General features: G+C 31.9%; 1 protein-coding gene and 1 long non-coding RNA gene across 3 annotated transcripts; both read left to right on the plus strand.

Moving 5' to 3' along the window:
* Window positions 1-761: 761 nt before the first annotated feature.
* On the plus strand, window positions 762-4,274 carry LOC123690579. The gene is made up of 3 exons (XR_006751187.1): window positions 762-914; window positions 2,061-2,208; window positions 4,163-4,274. It is a non-coding gene; the product is annotated as an uncharacterized LOC123690579 (long non-coding RNA).
* A 5,606-nt stretch (window positions 4,275-9,880) lies between these two features.
* LOC110999982 (alpha-tocopherol transfer protein-like) lies at window positions 9,881-15,199 on the plus strand. Of its 2 annotated transcripts, none has more exons than XM_022269294.2 (7): window positions 9,881-10,003; window positions 11,768-11,966; window positions 12,271-12,430; window positions 12,808-12,869; window positions 13,267-13,460; window positions 13,757-13,961; window positions 14,254-15,199. In XM_022269294.2, exons 2-7 carry the CDS (start codon window positions 11,783-11,785, stop codon window positions 14,460-14,462), a joined length of 1,014 nt encoding a protein of 337 aa, XP_022124986.1. In that variant the 5' UTR covers window positions 9,881-10,003; window positions 11,768-11,782; the 3' UTR covers window positions 14,463-15,199. The 2 variants fall into 2 exon arrangements, with proteins under 2 accessions (XP_022124986.1, XP_022124995.1); XM_022269303.2 differs by lacking the exon at window positions 9,881-10,003 and adding an exon at window positions 10,321-10,518.
* The last annotated feature ends 32 nt before the right edge of the window (window positions 15,200-15,231 follow it).

Below are 15,231 nucleotides of genomic sequence, written 5' to 3' on the forward strand. Positions count from 1 at the left end.
TTTGTGCCTATATGAATATTTTTTTAAATAATTTACATTTTGTAATATAATTTATAACACTGCCACCTAGTGGACTAATATACAACTACCAAAATTCTGACTCAGGTGACTATACCGTTCGAACGGGTGTAATGCAATTTTTACATTTATTTTTTAACTTCAAGGCTATTGTACATTTTTAAATATTTAACGAATCTGTCTTAAATATTTAAGAACGTTATATATTATATATCTAATCTAATAATAACGTTGAAATAGTAAATAACATATGTAAAGATATAGCAATCATTTTGAAACGCCATCTAGTAAAGAACGTTCATATTATTGTTGAAATAAAGAACCTTTACTGCAACGATATGAACATAGAACGTTTTATTCTACGATGTGTTTTAAAGAAGCTAACCAGATGGTATTATTTTAACTTTTAACGAAAATAAGAAAAAAAGAGGTATATTAATTCAAAGAAATCAAGTAATTAAAAATCATAAATTAGACTTATTATTTTTGAAAAGAATTCCGTGTTCTTAGATTTATATCTCTATTTTTAGAAAAAACTATCGGGTATTTGCCCTTAATAATAGCATTGAATTAGGTTGCATACCTTTAAAAAATACTAACTTACTAAAAGCTTATAAAAGAAACAACTGGAGTAAATATGTACTTGATTTAATATATTAATGCAAACTTCTTTCTCTATTTTTCTTAATAATTTAAATGACATAAATGTCAAAACTAACCACTAAAAGATTGACTATACGGGATTTAAAACCTTTGCAATAGTTTAACATGGCACTTAAATAATTACATAATAATAGAAACCCTTAATATGCATATACAAATTAAATATTAATTTAAATACTGGTGCAGCGAACCCACTAATAACATCCCTAAGGCGCAGATACGACATTAAATAGGTAAATAAAAATGTGATTAAAATAAACTTTAGTTGGTCTCGATTAAAAACCGTTTCTCGTGCTTACTTACCCTTCATAAGTCGAAAGAATAAACGTAGAACTCTCATCGCATCCCATTTCTATATATCTATGATATATATTTTGTCTTCGGTCTCTTAAATTTTAATCATTATTCTGGGGGGTTTATGCTTTGCGAAAGAACATTCCGTTTGCAAATTTTCTGTGACTGTTAAACGAGCACCACATCTATAACTCCAATCTTCTACTATCTACTTCTGAAACCCAGTACGCGTTTGACTTTGGACAGCTTGTCTATTGACTTTCATTAAATTATTGGCTTAATACGTGACCATATACACTTTTGTTTTCTTCTTGTCTCAGGGGGAAGAAGAAAACAGCGTTGAACCTTGCTCTTGCAACTTGCAAGACATGGGATGGGTTGATCGATTTTTACGACTTATTTGCGTGTTTAGAAAACACGATACGACAAATGGCAGAGGGGCTACAAGTATTGGTATCGGTCCTCTTACCGCGAACAGTGCGTAGAAACAAATGATAAATATAAATACAAACTAGGAAAAAACTAACCCTACGATGACAATCCATTTTTGGCGACGGATAGAATGCAATATCTTCGCTCTTTACACTCATATTTTGATAATCAATATAAACCAAATAGAGTAAATAAAACCGTACAAATAATATTAAAATATACATGTCTATGTTTAAAACATATCAAATAGCTTTTTAATTATTTTAAAATCTGGTGTAACTTAAAATCTTAAGATAGGATATTGGCACAGTTGCACTGTTATTTTCATACAAAGGTCTATCCACATACACCGATCCGACCTACCATGGATAGCTTGTATCGATAGATGGCTATTACAATCCGTCGATTGGTTATTAGCACACATTTATCAATATTTGGATTAAGATATCTATCTCTGATAGTCGAAAATGGATTGTGATAGGTTATTGGGTTACGGCGTAAGTCACTAGTAAAAACTGGTTGACTCTACGTATTGTTCGTGTTAAGAGACAGAGACATTTCATCATTGCAGAAAATGCTTCCTTTTCTTGACCTACCAAAGTTATTCAAGGCAATATCAACGATGGCATTTTTGATAATTTTCTTTCGTTAAGGTGAGAAGATGGATTCCAGTTCGATTAAGAATATTTTCTGCTCCAAATTTGAGCTGTCAGAAGTCGTGTTCTTCTGCGTGGCTTTTACATTTATGCTGATCATTCTTTCCCAGGCCAGCAGGATGTTATCCTCCGAATTTATACGGCTGTGAGTAATACTGTTAATATAGTATAGTAAACCTAGTAAAGCTGCCCTAATTATACATAAATAACTATAACAGGAAGCAAACTTGTTTTTATAATTTTTGTTGGAATATGTGTAATGACAGTATATCTACTGTACCGAAATAGTGTTTAAAATAGATATTACATAATATATATACCCTTACAATTAAATAAAAAAATTAAGACTACACTGATATCGATATTTATTTGCTAAATATTTTTTTTAATAATTTGCTATTCTGGATAAAATATTTTAGCAGGCCTAATGGGAAAAGTTTCAGAATTTTATCTAAGAGTCTTATAAGATAAAAGATATGGTTATCAATTTAATCTACTTTCGGGAAAAAAAATGAAAAAGACACAGATATGAGTCTATACATCTTGTATCTTAGGCGGTTTACCTTCTGATCTTACCAGGTTAAGTCCAGATAAGTGTTAAAGTTAAAAAAAAACCCGATTGTACATTGTGCATATACCCATAACTAGCCTAGCCATAAATACTGTTACATAAAAACTTTTCTTTTTTCAACTTTTGAAATTATTTTGTAATCAGATTTTGTAAATTATTTTTAAAACTTTTGCACCATTTCACATTATCAATTTACAATACTGAATAGGGTGTTAAAGAAAGTAGAATTGCAGAGATCGCATTGCCCAAAGTGGGTATGGAGTCATCGGTCATGTTCCAGACATATCAAAGGCTTGATATCAGCCGTATGTTCGTATATCGTACTATCAACAGATACATCGAAGATACATCGTCTGTCGAAGGCCAGAAAAGATCGGGGCGGCCGCGAACTACAAAGGATTTTGAAGCCAGAATTTGTCGAAACCGCATTAGGAAACAAAAAAATCTTGACGCGAGAAATAAATTTTCCCGCTAGGACTCTGTCGCGTGTAATAGACAACAAGACATGAAGCTGTACAGGCATGCCGTAAATCCATCTTCACAATTAAAGAGGGTGAATCGATCAAAAAGCTTTCTGTCGCGATAGGCACGTGAAAAGCACAAAAATATTATCATTCCCAATGAAAAATTTTTTACGATTGAAGAACACTGCAATAAGCAAAATGATATAGTGTTTGATCACAGTTCTAAAGAAGCTGCTCAACTAGTCATCAATCACCCTGCGTCAGTGATAGTTTGGTGGGGCTTGTAGTAGTAGTGGAAACTTCAGCCAAAATGTATAAGTACAGTCTTGGATAAACATCTCAAAAATACAGTTTTTTAGAATATGCCGGGCGGGAGGTTCTGTATCTGGTCACAAAGCACGAACTACCCAAGCCTGGCTTGAAACCACCGTTCCGGCCTTTATAACAGCTGAAGACTGGCCAGTCCTCAAGCCTTTATAATTTATATAATTATATATTGTTCAGTTTTAGAGGACATCTCTAAACGACATTAGGCGAAATTTCATAGATTCGTGGACAAATAAATTAAAGACCTGTATAAAAGCCAAAGGTGGTCATTCCAAATAGAATATTTATTTTTATTTTTTTTCCTGAGACTAATAAATATGTAGGTATAAATATTAATAATATTACATAACTTCATTTAAAAAAAAACATTTATTTTCATTTGTAACAGAATTTATGGCTCAACTAGGTATATATACTTGCAATATATTAATTTTTGCTTAGTTACAGATTCCTATAATTAAGTAAACAATTATAGATTAACAATTTTGATAACTCGGTGTCTATTACCAGCGTTATATAATGTTACAATTCAGAAATTGAGAAACTTCACCACTGTGGCCATTTTTAATAACGTTTGGCAACGCGTTATGTAATCATGGTCTACTTAGAACCTTCTAATAAGCATTGTTTGTCTTTTGGAGTCGTGCTTTATCTGATACATTTTTTTGCTATTAACCGCTAAAAGTGATATATTTTATATAGTGAATGTGATTTAATAATAATAAAGTTTGTTTCAGATGCTGATAATGCAAAAATACCCTGGAAACAGAGACCACATATTAATAATAATTTTGATGTGCTTTACACTTTTATTCATAGCATACAAAGACTCATGTAGAAAATACTTCCATTTATATTAAAATTTACATATATTAGCATTTTAATTTTACTACCGATATACTGGAAAGCAGTGCTGGCCTAGTCAAGGCGCCTTTTCCAAGTTCGTATTTTATGTATTTTTTTCTTGTAAACGATAGACACTGATGGTAAAAGTAAAGTGAGGAAACAGGCATATACACAAAAAACCATCTTCTCGTCTATAAATATAATTAAGCAATACAAAAGTCTGACCATCAAATTCAGAGTCAACATACAGTCATACATAAGCTATGTATGACTGTATCTTCACAACGTATTGAATTTTTACATACGATAGAGGGTACCTATGAGTTATAATCGAAACGTATAAAACGTATGGGTTTATCTACGATGCGCTTTTGAATTATTAGTGACTGAAAAAACGCATTTTGTAATAATCGAGGGTACATTTTAAGATGTAAAAATTAAAAAAAAAATGCACAATTAGCCATATCAAAATTTTCTTCTGGTGCCACTTAATTTGCTAAAAGTTGACTGTTAACAACTTGAAAATCCTCATATCCTGCGGTATTTCTAAAACATCCTCGGCGGATGTAATGATGGTACACGTACGTTCTTCCTTCTACCAGTCCGTACTGCCTTGAATTTTGTCCATCATTAGCCGCAACAAGTCGTATCGATGATGACGCAAAACGTCTCCGAGATATGCTTATCTAATAATATTTAAAAGCAATATTATGTCATTCTATCATAACATCTCAATACTTAGAATTTAAGAACTACTCTCATTATAGCAAAAAAAATTAATCTAATATTCTAGTACTTCATTCCCGTTCCTTTAATTTTCATCTTTGAGTAAATGTCTTGAGGAACGAGTCACCATTGATTTCTATCTTATGATTTTTTAAGGTTTCAATTGGTTTCCGTTAACGATTTCCGGTTAGTAAGTTTATTTTAATACAGTTATTACTAAGTTTTAAAAATGTTACTTATCCACTGTACAATGACCGCTCGCCGTTTTAACTGACTTAAAAAAGTAAGGTTATCAGTTTGACCCGTAAATGTTACAGTATATTTATCTAAAAATTTATATCTTAACCGTCCAAGTTTCATCAAATTCTGGATTTTTAAAGCATGAAGGATCTTTATTTCGTCTTTAGGTATTTGATGTCTTTTTTAAATATAGAAATATAATTGAACTAGTAAAACCAAAAACACACTTCAACGACAAGACGTAAGGTGTAGTGGGTGAAGGTCAACCGGTGAGATCTCGACACCGGAGTGGTTTAGGAGAAAACATTTCTCAATAATATTTAACACACACCCGAGCTCTATAAATTTAACCTGATATGTAAGTAACAGATATTTAATACTAAAAATTGTATTAATAATTTTTATATTATAACGATATGTACATTTGACTGTAATTTTTAACAAATGGTAATTCTAATAAAGAATAAGGCTGTGTAATTTATTTATAAACACGGAAATGTAATAAATAGGTTCACATGCCAGAATCAATTAGTATGGGAGTCGGACTAAATGCTGAATCTTATACCTAATATCTGTGTACTCGTATAATATGTTCTCTTCCTTTCTACGCCCATGATTTGAGAAGTATTAGTAAATGTTAAATTAGAGGCATTATATATATATATATATGTAAATGTCTCTTTTTAGTGTTAGCAATTTGAATAAATGATTTAGATTTTTTTTGATATAACAGACAGACTTGAGACTTAAGGCTTACTGCAAACGTAAAAACAATTAGTATGGGAGAAAGACTAAACGCTAAATTTCAAAAGGTCACTGTAAGTAATAATCTATGTACAATATGTCTGAGCCAAATGCACTCAGCTCTATACCAGGTAAGGTTTAATGTACACGATTCCTGTAACGAGTCTAGAGCATGATATATTAAATTAATCTTAGTACGATGGTCCTAGAACGGTGTCTTATTTAATAAACCTATTAGGTTTTAAGTCTACTATCTATAATTATTGTAATGGCAAACATCTGAGACAATCGTTAAAACAGTATTTTTATTAAATTCCGAAGCATGCCCCATCCGACATGTTACGGGAACACGAGAAAACATCAAGAACAAAGTAATATGACAAGATGGCCTTGGCCCAGTGCGCTTTTCTGCCGTGTCGTTGACTTGCCTCTATACATTGCGTTGGCGGCAACTTGCAACATTTATGATATTTATTACTACTGTCAACAGTTTTTTTATATAATATTTTATCTTAATATATATATTTCTTGTGTGCGTGTGTATGTGACTGAACTCCTCCTAAACGACTGGACCGATTTAGACGAAATTTTTTGTGCGTGTTCAAGGGGATCTGGGAATGGTTTAGATTCACAATTTTGTCCGCTGGACAATGTTTTTTTAATTAATTTTCAATTTATTAGTTGTTGTTGATTTTGGAATGTTTTACATTGGATCCGACAGACGGCGCTACCATCGCAGTGTAAAATTTTAAATAATATTCGAATTTTAATTTTAGTCTGTCTCGAAATTTAAAAAAAGTTTTGTTATCATTGTGTTATATCGTGTGTGACCATGTGCTGGATCGTTAGATATTGTCATAACATTTGAATAATAATTTTCATCAAAATGGCTTATTAAAAATTGAAATTTTGAAATTAAAGACGTGTAGACAGGACAACGTCTGTCGGATCCGCTAGTATATATATATATATGTATTTAAAAAAATATTAGTCGTATAAAACAAGAAATTCCTGCCAAGTCTGGTCATAAAGTAGAGAAATACTTTTTCGTCATGTCTAATTTAACACAATGACAATGCTTTCTAGCCCAGATATGTGTCCTAAGCCCTGGATATGATTGCCGACGACTCCAAGCACCTTCTTGCTTATAATAAACCTATAAACTAAATAAACAATGCAGTGCATATTTATAGCCTAATTATACTAAAAACTCATCGACTATTTTACGCAAGTCTTATTATTTATATATAACATAACTCATCTCATTTTCCATAATTATTCGATTTTCTTACTCACTTTCGACATATTTCCATGCAAATTACAATTAGTTTAAGTAATTTCACATTATTGGGTCGTAGTACCTTTCTCCGTTGCAAAATATTAGCAAAATGTCGGTTACACTAGATTTATTACTGAATCAATGTAACTTCTCTTGTTACTTACTATCATCAAATATCAAGTAAGTAAGATCAGATTAATTTTTTAAATGTTTTATAAGTTGTTATGGAATTCTTAGCTGTCATCTCTATAAATAATTAAAAAATATTATAAATGTTATTTTTAGCCGACAAATGATAAAATAAAAATTTGTACTTAGACCGTAGATGGACTGTCAAACTATATAAAGAATCTTCTAACTACTACTACCTCAGGATAAATTGCATCTTTCTTGGCTGCGTGTCTCTAGCCTTTTACCCTCGACTATAGCTTACGCTGCCACGTAATTTGAATTTAGCACCTTAGCAATCGCAGTTCGTATATTAGTTTTACTTTTAGTATAAAGCTGGTAATGGTACTTTTATTACGTTTTAAATCAGAATGATCTACGACGTTATAAATAAAGTTTAAATACATATTAAGAAACGCGACCAGTGGCCTCATTTGATGTATTATAGCATCGGTAAGACTTCAGTTGCTGATATAAATAAAACAATATGATTTTTATGACTAAAATAATAAAGTCTTCTTTTCATATATTAAGCATCAAAGAAATATGAAATTGTTATTAATAAACTCAACCGTTCATTGGCATCACTGTGACCATGTGTACAGGTATATTGAAATAGAATTGGGAATATTTTGACAAAATTCTCAAAAATAAGGTTTTACATATTTTTAAACAGAACGTATATTGTCATACGGGCAATGAGACCGGCCCATTGACACATTAAGTTACGCCGGTTTTTACTTTGTCTCTAGGTTTAAGCCGATTAGAACGCTTTATAGCCCTTTGGCGCACTCCAGTCTTCTTTATTAGCGCCTTATTAGAAATCCACGTTTGGTATCCCTATGATAAACATGTAAGTATGCTCTTCAAGTTAAAGTCGGATTTCACAATCTATTTTAATTAATTTTAAAATAATTAAGTGGTCGCTCATGGCGACCCTTCCATCTTCCAAGCACCTTCTTATTTCGTTACAAATTGAACAAAATGCAACTCGCAGCCAAAAAATCGATTAATGACTCAAACTGTTTCATTATGCATACTATTGCATCAAAGCATTGTTAAAATTAGTGTATACAAATCTGTTCGACCTTAATTTAAGCCATTTCTGCAGCATGGTAGTTTAATTTATTTATGTAATACTTCAATTGTTACGCGCAACGATTGTTTGTGGTGACTGTAAAGGAGTGTTAAATAGTACCTTAAGTTCCTTATAGTATAATGTTCAACTATTTAATACTTTCATCAGGACAACTTTGGAAATCACGTTATCCATTGCCGGACAGTTTTTACAGTTGCAACCCCCTGCAAGACACTCATAAATGAAATGAATTATAATGCTGCTTTCGCTATAGTATAAAAGCTGAACGTCATATCTGCTATTATAATAGAACTAGCTGCCCCGGCGAACTTCGTTTCTTCTTAATCCCTAGTCTGCCTTTTTAGTAACTATCAAATAAAAGGTATTAATTGTAAAAGGATGAAAATGTAGGGTTGCATGTATTATTTGTATGTGGAATCATAAAAAAATAAAAACAAAAAAATTTTGTCAGAACAATAAAACGCTTAACGCTTAGAGGTTTGAAAAATAGTAGCCGATTCTCGGATCTACTGAATATGTATAATAAATTTCATAAGAATCGGTCGAGCCGTTTCGGAGGAGTATGGGAACTAACATTGTGACACGAGAATTTTATATATATAGATAATATTTTACTGTTTGTCAGCGAAGAAAGATTTATTAATCCCTTAATGTTTTTATTAGGATGCAGCTTACAAATTCAAATTACATGTACTCAAGATTTACGAATGCGCATTATATTTTAATATAAAAAGTAATAAAAACATATAGTGTACTTTACATCGTTACATTAATATATGTTTTTAATAATCATTTTTGAAGTTATTTTTAAACTTTCTAGCTTCCGCATTATTCTGCGTTATTCTTAATGACAGTAGCGTCGTCTTGTACATTAAATAAAAAGTATATTTAATCTATAAAAAATATAGTAGATACATAGATTAAAATAAGAAACAGTATTCGCCACTGGATCATCCCTATGGCTTTAATTCCTGTTTCTAAGCCTTCTTCAAAGAGATCTGGACTGGACCATTTGAGTTGTCTGCTTCTAAGCGCGAGTATTAGTTAGCTTAAAACTTAGCAATTTGTATATGATGTCGATTTAATAATAATAGTAATTAAAGTAATTTAAATGTTAATTGCGGAAAATAAGTCCACCTGCCTACCTAAAGGCAGCCTACAATCCAGACAAAAATTTACTTTTATGTCGATTTTGTAATGAAGATGGGACACTATTATGATAGGGGTTTATTTATGTTAGCGTCTTGCTCCACCATTAAAACCTATTACAGAATTGCCTTAATTTGCTTGAGTTTTCTAAACCACGAGTGGATGCTGAAATAGCCTGATAATCAAAAGGTAATGACTATGTAACCGCGAAGCTATACAAAGACAACATTAAAAAGCAAAACAGCGTTGTGCGTTGCACCAACGGTCAGTGTTACTCATAACCAGCTCGTGAACGGACGACTTTCTGGCAACTTACTCTTCGTACAAGTGAGTACATTATGGAATATATTTTTTATATGCTATGCGATAAAATTAGGATGCAAGGCGATTTATTCGGGATAATTGTTATCCAGATTGGTTATTTTTTATAACATATTATTTTAATACTACTTATATTTTCTTAATATTTTTCATTCTTTTAATTTTATTACTTTTATTACGTTTAACAGTTCACTTAAATGATTTTAATACAAACTTCCACTCGGATTTGAATAACTTATAAAGATTGTTTTATTTGGCGTCAAATAAAATACAATTAACTATATATTTGAAAATAGGGGAACCTAGCTTGCAGCCTCTTAACTCAGAGAATCTAATGAACATGATTGTGATTGATGAATGACAAACGAGGAGGAACTGCTTTCTGTAGTTAAAACAAAATATAATAATAGTTAAATTCAGACTAGAATCAAATGCAAGTTATGTAATAACGAAAAATTATTTTATTGCACAACGTTGCTTGCTTAAGATCACGAGGCGGGAACTCTTACTCCATACAAAATGTGAGTAAATAATTCTGCAAGTGACTTACGAAATTTCAGAGTGAGTGGTGATGGATTGAGCTTTCATAATAAGCATCTGGTCATAGCATATACATAATTATCTAATTTCAGACCGCTTTACGTTTTATCGAGATCTTTTGTAGTTTGAATACGAACGAATTGAGATAGTTTAAAACTTTGGGGTTTTATTATATAATACTTGTATTAATAATAATATAAAATAATTTTATTATATAATATTTTAGCCTGTCGGGCTAAAATAATAACTGAGTATACTATATATTGAGTATAGTATACTATAACGTGTAACGTCCTAACAATAATGTTACGGGTTAGTTTTTTAAAACTACGGCGGTGTACCAATTAAGTCTAGGTGTGCGTTTAACAATCGCTCGTAAGGTGAAGGAAAACATTGTGAGAAAACGGACATGCCTTAGAGTTAATGGTGTCTATCAGGCACAGACGGCTACCCACATACTTTTGTAGTAAAAAAAATGATCACAATCAGAAACAGTTGTTGTTGAAGTTGAAATCGTTCTTTAAGGCTTGTATACAGTAGCCCAAGACAGATAGATATTGGACTCCGATTTATTTTTTATTCGAATTGGCGTTAGTGATCAAGTTAGGTTAAAGCTAAAACTTTGTGCCTTCCTACATTTATTTTACAAGTCATGATGGTTATCCGATGAACAGTAAATATGAATGATAGGTAGAACATAGATTTTAACGGAACTTTAATAAATAATATAATATACGTAGGCATTTAAATAATATACGTATTTTGTTTTCATTCCGTTAAATAGCAAAATTATTTTCTAGACTAGTATAAATTATAGATACTTGTACATTACAATTAGCGCCATTCTAGGTTATTATTATAATGACTAAATTATTGCAATTGTCTCTCAATAATAATTCTGCCGAGCCCTAAGACCACTTATACCACTTACGCTTAATATTTATTATTTTTGATTTTGGCCGGAGCCCGGAATAAAAAACTTGATGCATAAACTTGGTTTGATATTGATTGTGGTCTCCGAAAAGTATATAACCTTATGTTATTGTGAGAACTAAAGCTCCCGGTATATAGAGCCGTTAGATGCGTAAGAGTTACATTCTGTTTTTAGAAACAAACATTCATCTACCGCGTACAATCCAACTTAGTTTTTTTTTATATAGAACAAGGGGCAAACGGGCAGGAGGCTCACCTTAATAATTTTATTTCTATATTTATTTATGAACTTTTCAGACATAAATAAACACAATGTCACGTCGACTGACAAAGCGACATCTTACGCCTGCGGACGAATATGAATGTCCTCTGTCTGCGGAGACGCAAGCCATTGCTGAGGAGCAGCTGAGAGAAACGGAAAACGCCAGATCCCAAGCTCTTGAAGCCCTAAGAAACTGGTTGGAACAACATCCAAAATTTATGGCTATCAGAATGGGTACGTAAGTTTGATAGAATAGGGCCATATACAATATTCTGAATATGACGAGATGATAACGAAAGAGAAATGGAATAAAAGGGAAATTCATTTGATTGTTATAATAAAGTATTGTATTGTTATTCATAATAAAATAATAGAGCACAGTCAGTTATATTATGAAAACTGAAAAATTAATTTATAAGTGAATCGATTACAATTTGAAGCACTTAAACTTTATGAATCGTTACATATACAAAACTAATGCTGACACACTTTGAACTCAACAGTGGAATCGACACTGTATAAACATATTTGGTTCCAGATTCAAATTTTCTTCTACGTTTTCTGCGCACAAAGAAGTTTAGCGTGCCCATGGTTCAGGAGGCTATCGAGCGTTACATACTATTGCGACAGTCGTGGGGTATCGCATTCAATCAACTCGATTACAAATTACCTGTTATGATGGAACTTATCGACCTTGGGTAAGATTTAATATGCCATAGGTTCAAACAGTTTTTCATTTGTTTGATTATATGTACGTTACGATTTTTATGATTGATATGATCTAAAAAATACTGATATATTTTCAAAGATTTGACCTCAATCTTTTTTAAACAAATGCGCATTTACTAGTTTAATCCAATACATTATACTTACGACAATGTAAACAAAATACTTAAGTGAAGTTGTATCAAGGTCACGAAACACGAATTTAATTTAGTTTTTTAATGTTTTTTTTAGTACAGCATTTTTTGACGTACTGTTAATGCAAACCACCTTAATCCGAGCTTAATAAGGTTTACTTGATACAAGGCCAAGCATGAAATGATGTACTTTATACTTAAATTTTACATTCCAGGTACATTTTTGTCAGCCCCTTCAAGGACAAGCTTGGCCGTCGGGTCGTAATTTATAGACCAGGTAATAATAGTTTTCTGAATACTTCAAAAATTATATTATAATTTGGTTTGCTCAGAAACGAGAAGCTTCCACCATTCCCAGTCCTGAGCCGATTGCCGACTTTTAGCTGAGACTTTTTGTTGACCTTAGGCCTTATTTTTTTTTAAATTTTTCATTTGACCTAAACGGTATCAATAATCACAATGTATGTACCAATATTTTTAATTAATTATATTAAAAATAATGAAACCGTTGACCGATTCTGGGCATTACACATCGTTTCATAAATAATGTTAGTTACATACAAATAATTACTTACGCGTTTGAGCCTGATACACTCGACCCTGATTTATTTAAGCAGATTCGAACCCAAAACCAAATATCAAAACACCTCTAATTATATTATTTTTCAATACAGGAGTGTTCGATCCTTATAAATATACAAATCAAGACATGTGTAGAGTGATGGGAATTTGTTATGAGACTCTTATGGAAGACGAGGAATGCCAGGTCAGGGGTGTAGTTCACTACGCTGATGGTGCTGGAGTCAGCTTTCCACATCTTACCCTCTTCACTCCGAAAGAGGCTGTACGGATTGTAAAAAATGGAGAGGTAACGCAAGATCATATATAATTTAGATAAATTAGGTCTTAAAAAAAAGGCACAAATATAAATGTGAACCGTTTAATATGTATAATTTATTTTAATACAAAAATGAAAAAATATACATTTTCTAGTATCGTATCGCGCCACCAAAACTCATTTTTTTCGTTTAGTTTTTGAATTGATTAAATTATTTACAAGACCTAAAAGGACTTTTTTTTTTACTTTCATGCAAGTGAATGCTGATAAAAATCACAGGTGTTCTTTCCATCCAGCTGTCAATATAAACGTATCAAATTTTACAGAAAACTATACCGATGAGACACAAAGAAATTTACGGCGTCAATGTACACCCGACCATAAAGTTTGCTCTTGACTTTGGAATGGCTTTAATATCAGAGAAAATACGAAAGCGTGTGAAACTGTACACTGCAGTTGAGGATGTAGAAATCGATAAGAGTCTCTTACCGTCAGAGTACGGTGGAACTATGCCGATGAAGGAAATGATTGGTGAGTTTTTTTTGATAATTTATCAAGATTAGTCTATGTGCGACTTTAGGGTAAGATTCAGAGTCGAGACTTAATCCTATGTATAAATCCCGTATGTCAAAACGAATTCAGTCGTATCTCTAATTCTTATCCTTAATATGAAATAAATAAGTAAATGTTTATTAAAAAAACGATTATAAAATCAGCTTAATTAAGTTGAATCAGTTAACGATTTTAAAATAAATAATACCCTACACAAAATATCCTAATACATTGAACCACTAACGAACTAATATATAAAATATCGTTTCAGAGTTATGGAAAGTAGAACTAGCCAGTAAGAGAGACATTCTACTTCTAAATGACAAAATGGCCGTGCGTCTAGAAATGTACAGCGAAGCGGCGCGAGAGGGCGCCATTTCCGCTCTACGCGCGGGTGCGAACACTTGCTCCGGCGTTGATGCAGTCGGAGACGCTATGCGAGGCCTAACAGGAAACTTCAGAAAACTTGAAGTCGACTAAATTAATTACATACTAAATCTCCGAATGTTAAGTTTATCCACTCTATGAAAGTCAACAACGCAGAAGCGTTTTAAGAGCTATTTGATATAATTTTGTTTGCATATCAGTGTTTTGAGGGGCCTGTTTGGCCCTAATAGTAATATATGGATAAAGTGCCAAATAGCTATGCAACACATAAATTATTCGAAAGATAAAAGTTCCGAATAAGATACTTGGCATTTCATGACAAATAGCGCTATCTGACAGTCGTGAAACGCAAAAATACTGTTTATCCTACAAATAAGTAACAAATAGCTTATTTGGAACTTATCCGGACATTGTGAAACAGGCCCTTAGTGTTAAAAACATGAAAACACGTCCGTGCACTGTAAAATACATTTTAAAGTAAAACAAAAAGGTCGCCATTTCAGTAACGGGCTTTAGATTAGGTTTTTATATTTGTCAACTAGAGGTTTGAGTAGATGCTAGATTAGTATGTAGAATTAGTTATATGATCATCATTTTTATTGTATAAGACTGCGCTTAGAGAGAAATCTTATGTAAAGCTTACAAAATCTTTCGAAAATTCTCAAAAACATATCTCTCAAAGCCGAGTTACCCATAATACTGGGTAGAATAGTTGGAAAATTATATTCTGATATTCTTTCAACTAAACCAATAAACATATGTTCCATATATATGTAAAAGGATAAGACTAATAATTTTAAGTTTGTATTAAATAAAAGTCGTTATAGTTATTGTGTTATTTATTGAAAACTCATTACTTCCA

The sequence above is a fragment of the Pieris rapae genome, chromosome Z (genome assembly GCF_905147795.1).
Source record: "Pieris rapae chromosome Z, ilPieRapa1.1, whole genome shotgun sequence".
In the NCBI taxonomy this organism is placed as follows: domain Eukaryota; kingdom Metazoa; phylum Arthropoda; class Insecta; order Lepidoptera; family Pieridae; genus Pieris; species Pieris rapae.